We start from the raw sequence: 9,868 nt of genomic DNA, 5'->3' as shown, positions 1-9,868 counted from the left end.
AAAATAGAAGAAACATACACATCAATTTTGAATCTATTTGGATGCCACAAGATTCCTTCAATATAATTAATGAAAAATCTAATGATATTTATTTGGTATTAGATGCTTTGACTCTCCAAGAAAGTTGGAATGACTTATATATAATTTGAAATGGAGGGGTAGTAGATAGTCCAAACATCCTGGCTTTTACCTTAGCTTCTATATTTAAATTACAACCAACTTCCATAGTCCATAAGTTGAGAGAATTCTAGCTAGATAAAAAAAATCATCTTGTCCTTCTGTTTTTCTCCTGGTTGCACTCTAGAGCTAAAGAGTAAGGGTACTTTGAACATTTTACTTTCAAAAGCATCTCATTCAAGCTTTTACTATCTAGGGATCAAACATCCATGAACCAAGATTTTATAAATAACCTTTTAATATTAAACTTTTGTAAACTAGTTTACATGATGGAAGAATAGACATATACAACCTTAGTTGTTCACTAAGTTATCCTCTAAACATGATAATTACATCTTTTATATGAGGAAGTACTATTGTAGGCTAAATTAACTACCAAACCTAGCCACGTACATACATAGAGTACATCCAATAAAACTTAGCCAACAGTACACGCTGAAATGCCAGTTTTGCCCCTTCTCTGTTCACGATTGTTCTGCTTCTCTGTGTTAAAAAGGCAAAGTCTCTCTCCCTTGCCCCTGCACGCCTCCAAAACCCCCTCGCCACTGCGGCCAAGGGTTTCACCCGCCGCGGAAAGCATTGCGAGGTGACGAGGTGCGTGTGCTCAGTCTCTCCGCGATCCCCTCTCTCTCTTCGAGTCGTCTCCCGATCCGTAGCAAAGTCTGCTCTTTTGGTTTATCTTCTTCTGCAATCAGGTCCGTAAAAAGTACATCGAGGGGAATTGAAAGGAAGGGACTTGATCGCTTTCTGGATTAGCCCGATCTAGTGTCCGCGGGTTGTTTGTGTTTTCGGCAACGCAAGTTCGTAGCTTCCGTGGCAATAGGAGGGGAGCGGTTTGTTCGTTCTCCAGAGTAAAGTTTGTTTCTTATAAAGTTTTGATCTATCTGTTTGTTTGTAGGATGTGAGTTTTACCTATAACCACTATTTGCTCTTGATTCTTAACTCTGCACTTTTTGCTTACGGCACGGCGATTGATTTCACCTGCAGAGGATTTCTGAGCAGAGGAGTTGGAACAGCCATGGGCAACTCTTGCGTCACTGGTGCCTGTAAGGATCCAATTGAGCTTCCTTTGCTTGTCGATTGAATTATTCTGCTAGAACGTTGATCTTTTTTATTTTGAAAGGTCAATACTTCATCATAGTTCTTTTGGTTGATTTGTGTTTTAGATTCAGATGCCTCCTCATATGACTTGTTTTCGATGAAATTGAGATAATCCTTCTATCAGGAAAAGAAATTGAGATAATCCCTTGAATATATAGTTGAGCAAAACTGGAACCCTTGCTCTCCAAAAAATTCTTTTTTTTTGTTTGATGCACGGAAAAAAACATAACAGATACTTTAGGTCTTAATGACACCGCTGCCACCTACCACTACTATGATTTTGCGTTATCAATGTTACAATGCGTAGAATACTATGAACAATGGCATGTGCGTGTGCTATTGCCTAGAAGATTTATTTTGGAAATATATGAAAATGCTTAACTTTCTAAGATATCTATTTATCTATGGATTGTGCAGAAAGAGTAGTGTGTGTATTATGTGGTAAGCTGTGCAAAAGCACATAGATCATTACTTTTGTTTGGCCAAGTAACCAATTATCACGGTTGTGTTATATATTTTGATCAAGACAGTTCGAAGTTGAATGCAATATTATATTCTATACAGAACTATTCTTCTGTCTGCCATTTCCTTTCTTAAACTTTCTATTTTGGAGTTTATTATTTTGAACTAGCATGCTCCCTAATCTCCTCATAGCATGTAATCTCTACATTTTCCCTTTGCCTTTCTCAAACTTTGTGTGATTGTTCTTGTAACGATTTCAGCTCGTGCACTGCTGGGAAAGACCCATGATCCAGCTTTCAAATGGAAGTTCTATGGCTTCTCAGCTCTACTTGATATGGGGGATGTATCAGCCAATTCTGCCATTTTTCGCTGTTGTGGATATGGTTGGTATGTACCATACTCGAAATGAATCCATATTAAGCAGGCACCATGCACACACTCAAAATCTTATCTAGTTTATTTGGGAAGATAACATAGTTGTCTGTCAAAAATATTAATTAGACTGTCAGGTAGTCACAAATGATGTTTTAGTAAATGTAAACCTCATGGCTGTAAAATTTCAAACTCCCCTTCACAGTCCTCAAGAAAAGCCTTTTGTTTTCTGCAGCATTGATTACTAATCTGAGCAACATATCTGCTCATTAATTCATTTAACAGGTTCCTGCAAGTGAGCCCAATGCATAAAAAATCTGGTCACAAGACTCCACATATTGCTCTTTCGCTCTCGGTGTACCAAAACGACTTAAAGTCAGGTGACATCTTGACCGCTGTGTTCGAGTTGTCAATGTGCAACCATTCAAAAGGGACATATCATGGATGCAAAGGTAGTTTCTGAAATTATGTCAAGCCCAAACATATTATTACAAATGGGAGTCCTTATCCATGCTCTATAAGCTTCGGCCATAGCTCCCTGAAACTGAAACTACTGAGCATCATATTATGATTTACCCTTGCAACTCAATTGGTATGGAATTTGATATATGGTCAAATACTCACCACATTATCTTTTAGATTTTCTCACTATTTCGTTCGCTTCATATTGTCTTCTTATTTGATCAATATTTCAGAGTAAATAGACATGCTGCTGTTACTATTTTGGTCATTCTGTTGTTGCAGTTCACAAAAAGCTAGCCCTGCATACCTGTTTATCTACTTTTTAAATTAATTAAAATAGTTAACTAGGAGTGGAAACAGATTGCATTGTGCTTGGGTAATTTGTAGATTACAGATTCATACGAGTACCTAATCTTCAACGCATATTTCTAATACTGTTATATTTCCTTTATCTATGAGCAGCTAGCTACCACTTCGATATCAAGAACAAGCGATCAGAGAAACAATGCTTGATTCCTCTTGAAGAACTACTGAAATCATCTGATTTTCTGGTTGATGATAGCTGTGTCTTTGGTGTGAGGATATTAAAGGCACATGTCTCTTCTCAGAATAAGCCTATTGTGATTCCAAAGAAGCCTATCACAGTTCAGAACATCTTCCTCCAGAAAAAGGGGTTCATCAAAGGAACCTACACCTGGACCATGAACAACTTCCTTGACATGAAGGTCCCAGTCTGTTCTCCTGCATTTGAAGCTGGTCGGCATAAATGGTATGCATCTATTTTTGTTCCAGTGTATTTGGTTCATATAATATGCATATGGCATTAATCATTCAGTGTGCAAGTATCCTTCCATTCAGGTGGTAGTAATAGTTATTCATGCTGGTTCTTCAAAAAAAAAAGTTATTCATGCCACCAACATTATTACTTATTATTACTTACTCTCCCCCTTCCAAATTATAAAGTCATTCTGGCTTTTCTAGATACATAGCTTACCCTTTATTATGTATCTAGACATAGCTTATATCTAGGTCCATAGCAAAAATAATGTACCTAGAAAAGCCAGAATGACTTATAATTTGAAATGGAGGGAGTGCTAGTGAATGTTGTATACTATATAATCATGTGTGGGTTTCTTTTTGCAACAGAATCTCTCTTGCTCCTTTAGATATTTTCACTACTCCTTTATCCCGAAATATAACGCGTGCACATATTTCAAGACTTGAACTTTGTTATCTTTGACAAAAAATTAGTCAAACATGTGAAAAGTGTGTACTACAAAAGTGGTTACACTGGATTCATATTTAGAAATCTATTGATCATAATTAATTTTAAAATCAAAGTGGATTCTTCGGTCCATCATATTTTACTTTCTACAATGCCCTCATGCACCTCTCTTCTTTGTCCATGACCTAAACTTACGACATGTGCTCATACGAGTTAACAACACACGTCTAGCCACAGTATGGAGTCCAACTCCAAGATGTATTGGATTAGATGATGCGATAGTTGCATAAATCTCCTAGTTGTAAGTCTTCTAGGTGACCCTGAAACAAGCTGAATGTTCCATTACAAATAACGGGTATATTTGCTAGTACTTTCTAATGATTAAGCTTTTGTTGCCGCAAATGATATACTATAAAAAAATAGCAGCAAAAATGTGATCTTTAATGGTTGTACCAAGTCAAACCACGCCTTGTATTTTGGGATAATGGGAGTCTTTTGTATTCTAGTTAAATTGTAGTGTTATCTCTATATATGGAGCCAAACACTAGTACTGGTATGTTTTGAACAGCACTAGTACTGGTATGTTTTGAACAGCCATTTATATTCCAGTCTATTAAATCTATTGTTTCTGGAAGCTTAATTTTGTTTAACTGTCACTTGGCTTGGGCACAAGTCCGCCAACAGCATCACCTTCCAAGGAGCCTAGCATCATACTTTCTTCTTTTCTTTTCTTACCTGTCAAGCATTAATGGTAATGACAGATTGTGTTCATTCCTTCTCAGGTACATCAACATGTACCCACTTGGTGACCAATACAGCACCAATTCACTTTCCCTCTACTTACACCTGCATGATCTGAACAAGATCCCTCTTGAGACTGGGATGGTGATTGAACTGACTCTCTCCATCTTGGACCAGAAGCATGAGGGGCACTACACAGTTACAGGTTCAACTCTCCATAATATCTATCAACATTACTATTGACTAGTGGCTACTTTTGTTTGGATACGACCTTACTTTGCCGCAAACGCAGGTCGCTTCGTGTTTGGAGTTGCAGAAAAGATTGGCTGGGGATGGTCCAACTTCATTCCACTCAAGACACTCATGGATCCATTTAGCTGCTATATTGTGGGATCAAACTGTATGCTGAAGGCAGATGTCACCATCATCGGGTCATCCAATGACGGTTAGACATGGATAGACCTTGGATGGACTTGGGAAGGAACAATGCCTTTGCGACTTAAACTATTTTCCGTGACACATATATAATGCATATGTGATACTAATGCTTAGACATTATCTTATTATGGTATTAGCACGTAATCTGAGCTATAGGGGTTCAGGAACTCTAAAAGGATAATGTGCCCCGTGTGCATATTATTGGCATGGGGAGTAATACAGGACATAGTTTATCTTGGCTTGTGTTTACCACTTGTTAACTTCTGTTATAAATCATAAAATAATTCTGCATATATGTTATTGCATTCAGCTTAATCAGACTGATTCATGATTGTGAGCTAGTCTCACTGGATCAGTTTGTTTTGTATTCTGTATAGTGCCGTTGATTTGCCTTGTGAATGCATGCCTGCAAATAATCAAAAGGTCTCATCATTTATGACCCAAACTAAGCACAAAATAGATGGTTCAGTTCCAGGCAAATTTTTAACTATGTTTTATATGCTTTAGCAGCTTAATAATTAATAACAAAATGCTGCCATAACTGCATTAAACTCCATGAACCTTATGTCTCAATTATTGGTATATCTTTCAGTGTATTAGAAAAGAATAGAGTTTATTGTCCGGAGGAACCACCCATTGTCGGTGTTTCGAATAAACACCAACGAATAAATTTATAATATTGCGCGTCTGGCCCAGATGGTGTGCTAAGAGGACACGTTTATACTGGTTCGGGCAGAATGTCCCTATGTCCAGTTCAGTGTTGCTGCTCGTGTTATTAGCACTAAGAGTTCATAGTAGGGGTTATAAACAGGCGAGAGAGGGACATGTTCCAAGTCTGGTGGAAAGAATGAATGGATATTGAGAGCTCGGTCACTGCTCGGCTATGTGTTCGAGGTTTGATGCTAGTGGTCTTGATCTCATCCCCTTTAGTGGGATGTCCTGCTTTTTCTTTTATAGGCCAAGGGAAAGCATGTGTTACAGCAGGAGAACGAGAGAGAAAGAGAGAGTCCTTCAGGGTCGTCGGGCCTTTCTTTTCCTTTGCGTGGGTCCCGCTGACACGGCAGGTGGTGATAGGGATAGCTCTATGCCGGGTGCCTATCCACCGATGATGCCATGCCCTGGCGTTGCCAGCGGGTCGTGACGTCCCACTCCGTCCCGGCGGGCAGCGCGGCAAATCATCGTGCTAATCAGCGGTCGTACAGGGAGTAGGCAGCATAGTGACCACGCGTCTGTCACTATGGGCGATGTGAGTTCCCTGGAATGACATGTGGGGACGGGTTGTGTTGAGATGTGACCACTCCCTGCACGATGTCAGAAGTTTGACCTTGGGTTGTACTTTCTGGCCCGTAGTGGTTGGCAGCGGCGTGAGCTTCTGTTAGGAGCCGTGCCCTGCCCGAGGGATCGGGCGAGGCAGAACCAGCCCTCAGACGTCGGCCGAGACGGAGCCAGCCCTCAGAGGGTCGGACGAGGTGGAATCAACCCTCGTGGGTCAGCCGAGGCGGAGTCAACCATCAAGGGTCGGACGAGGTGGAGCCAACCCTCGGGGGTCAGACGAGGCGGAGTCAACCCTCGGGGGTTAGCCGAGGTGGAGCCAACCCTTGAGGGTTAGATGAGGCGGAGCCAACCTTTGGGGGTCGACCGAGGTGGAGCCAACCCTCGGGGCTCAGCCGAGGCGGAGCCAACCCTCGGGGGTCGGGGGAGGCGGAGCCAACCCTCGAAAGTCAGACAAGACGGAGCCCGTGGCCTCGGTGGTCAAACGAGGTAGAGCCCGCGACCTCGGTGGTCGGACGAGGCGGAGCTCGTGGCCTTAGTGGTCGGACGGGGCAGAGCTCGGGCCTCGTTGGTCGAACAAGGCGGAGCCCAGCAAGAGGTGTAGTCGTGCTCTTGACCACTTGGATGAATCAACGTTGATGGTTATTAGCTCCTCGTCTTCGGGTACCCTAGTATTGCTCCCCGACAGTAGCCCCCGAGCCCGCGGGGGAGTAGAATACTCCTTTGAAGGTTTTTTTCCAAAAGGGAGGACTCTTGAGAGCCCAGACCTTCCTTCGTTGCCCACGGCATGACCTAGGGATGGTGATTCCCTCTTGTCAAGGTCTGACCCTTCGCAGGTATGGTCGTGAGACTTGGTGGTTCGTTTGCTGGCTAGTTCGACTGTGGTCCTAGCATCCCATTCGTGGGGATCCGTCTAGGGTCAGCTTGGTGATCGACTCTAGATTCTTGGTGGTCGATCTGTATAGTTCTCGGGTTCGTTCGACCGATCACGAGGGCTAAGTGCCTTTCTTTGAAGAAAAACCATGGATCGTAACTGGCCGAGAATCAAAAGTGAGTCGGGATGCCCGTGGCGCTCGTGCGCCTAAGTACTGGCTGCTTGCGGGCCCATCCCTTTCCACCCCTTATTCTAAGGGTGCTCGGAGCAGTTGTTGAAACCGTCGATGGGCCAATCCTTCGAACTTCGGGGACCAGGCGGGCCATGGAGGTGTTTTCGATCCATATCCCTCTTACCTGTGACTAGTCGTGGCCTGCCCAAAGAGGCAAAACGTCTGGCGAGTCTTCCTAGGGAACAGATAGGGATTGCGGGCGCACTTCCCATGGTGGGACGTTGTGGCGGATCGTGGTAGGCGTGGAGATCTAGGCAGACGGTTGGTTTCCTCGCATCCATCGCCCCTATAAAACCAAAGGGTTCGCCTCCAGGGTTCGATACCTTGCATCCTTGCTTCTGAAGCCACGACCGTCGCCACCAATTGCCTAGGGTTCCCTGTCTCCACATCCCCACCGCTGTTGAGCCTGCATCCAACTGTCCCCACCTCCAATGGATCTGTGGTGCCGCTTCAACATTACGTTCCAGTGCATGGAAGGTCTTGTCCGTCGCGGTCTTCTCCGCGCGTGAACCTTGGCCGAGGAGTGGTTGCTGCCCGGTGAGAAGGAGCTGTCGTCGCCGCCCGACGGCTATGTGGTGTCGTTCGCCCACTTCCATGAGCGTCGATTCGTGACCCCCGCCCATAGATTTCTTCGAGGGCTGCTTCATTACTACAAGTTCGAGCTGCAGCACCTCAATTCCAACGGGATCCAGCATATGGTGGTGGTCGTCGCCCTATGCAAGGGATTCCTGGGGATCAGTCCCCACTTCAATCTGTGGAGGCACTTCTTCGTCGTCACCCTCTAGAAGAAGAGGGAGAAGAGCGGCAGGTAGGAGCTGCATACGCCGATGGGATGCGTCGGCATCCACCTCCAAAACAACCGGGTCAGCGAGTACCCGTCGATGCGGTTGTCAACCTCCAACAAGGGGTGGTATTCACAGTGGTTCCATCTCAAGAACGCCGCCGCCGCCCCCCTATCGGAGTTCACCGGGCGCCTGATCGAAGAGGCCCTAGAGTCACGGAGGAAGTGGGGTGTCCTAGAGAAGGACAAGAAGAAGATCTGGGACCACCTCGTCACCATCCGCATCATGAAGGAGAGTGGCCTGAAGGGGTCGGGCATCATCAGGGCCTACCACGCAAGGAGGGTGGCGCCGTTGATGAGGCGCGCACTCCCGCTGTACGTGATGGTGCCCAAGGCATCATTCGACGAGACGACGCTTGCTGAGGGAGCGCTCCCCCACTCTGAGGTTGTGCAGTGCATTAAGGAGGCGATGGAGCCTTCGCGGGATGACGCGGGTGCCCCCTCGATTTTCATCTATCCGGTGTTAGGACATCCTCCGATGCGGTCGGATCTAGGCATTGTTGTCTTTGTAAGTTTCCCCTCCTCATGCCTCCTCTTCAATGGATCCCCCGATCTCTTGATACTAACATTGAGAGGGGCAGGACCAACCGAGGGACCTCATCCTCATGGATCACTTGGCTCCATTGCTAAGGGATTTGTTCGTGAGGGCGACGAATCGCGCCGAGGGCGAGCAGCTAAGGAAGGCGAAGGAGGACAAGAGGAAGAAGAGGCAGCGGAAGCTGCAAGCATGGGAGCGAGGGGAGGACACCAACAGCGACGACGATGATGAGGAGGAAGACGATGATGAGGTAGTTGATGACATCGAGTGGGATGACCTAGAGAGCGAGGATGTGCTGACAGGTATCGGCTCATCCTTGCAGGAGTCAATAGGAGCGGGCGGATCTGCCACTGCACCCAAAGTGCTAGCGGAAGCAGGTGGCTCCACCGTCACGCCCCAAGATCCAAGGGGAGCGAGCCCCTCTACCCAGGAGTAGGGGTGGGCTCGAAACAGCCTCGCCCCGACAAGGCAGAAGCAGAGGTCTGGGGGTTCACCCCCCAAACATATCTGTCGCCCGACAGCGCTGAGGTTAGTCATCAGCTCCTCTGTTTTTCCCTATTTTGGTCGGATTTCATCGTGACTTATGATTTTTGTTTCTTGCAGCGTCGTGGGGCGACATAATCCTTTGGCGCTGGCGCTAAAGAGGAGCGTTGCCCTTCAAGCGAGGCGGCAGCCATTGGCTAGCGTCGCACCCATTTTGGGCGGGAGCGGCGTCGGTGCGACTATGTCATCGATCGGTCAGGCGCCGCCCACTATGGTGCCCATGCCCTCGACTAGACAAGCGGGCGCGGGGGCTAAAGGAACGCCTTCGGAGGTCGCAGAATAGTCGGCGATGGAGGCGATACCGTTGTCGACGACGGGGCAGACGGGGCTGCTGACCGTGCTCATGATGCCGACCATGGCAGGCGTGATGTAGCCGATCAAGACCCTACTGACACCGACCATGATAGGCGGGCCATAGCCAGACGCAACCGTGGCGGCGCTCAAGGCAGCGGCACGACTCGTGCCACCGGCGGCCCAAGTGACGGCGCCTGACATTAGCTGGATGGAGGGGGACATGGCCGAGGGGTCCTTGGATGTCGTGGTGGTGGCAGAGAGGACTGGCGGGGAATCATCCCTGCCCCTGACATCGA

The 9,868-nt window shown here is 46.3% G+C and overlaps 1 protein-coding gene across 3 annotated transcripts; it reads left to right on the top strand.

Annotated features, from left to right (window-relative positions):
* Positions 1–682: 682 nt before the first annotated feature.
* LOC136484771 (uncharacterized) lies at positions 683–5,345 on the top strand. Of its 3 annotated transcripts, XM_066481734.1 has the most exons (8): positions 715–771; positions 873–1,028; positions 1,165–1,223; positions 2,001–2,127; positions 2,398–2,564; positions 3,037–3,343; positions 4,582–4,745; positions 4,833–5,345. In XM_066481734.1, exons 3-8 carry the CDS (start codon positions 1,196–1,198, stop codon positions 4,988–4,990), a joined length of 951 nt encoding a protein of 316 aa, XP_066337831.1. In that variant the 5' UTR covers positions 715–771; positions 873–1,028; positions 1,165–1,195; the 3' UTR covers positions 4,991–5,345. The 3 variants fall into 3 exon arrangements, with proteins under 3 accessions (XP_066337826.1, XP_066337831.1, XP_066337836.1); XM_066481729.1 differs by lacking the exon at positions 873–1,028 and having other exon boundaries at positions 683–771; XM_066481739.1 differs by lacking the exons at positions 715–771; positions 873–1,028 and adding an exon at positions 854–872.
* Positions 5,346–9,868: the final 4,523 nt, after the last annotated feature.

Source organism: Miscanthus floridulus, chromosome 1, assembly GCF_019320115.1.
Source record: "Miscanthus floridulus cultivar M001 chromosome 1, ASM1932011v1, whole genome shotgun sequence".
In the NCBI taxonomy this organism is placed as follows: domain Eukaryota; kingdom Viridiplantae; phylum Streptophyta; class Magnoliopsida; order Poales; family Poaceae; genus Miscanthus; species Miscanthus floridulus.
The sequence above is the reverse complement of the archived record's forward strand: the minus strand, read 5'-3'. Positions and strand labels throughout refer to the sequence as shown.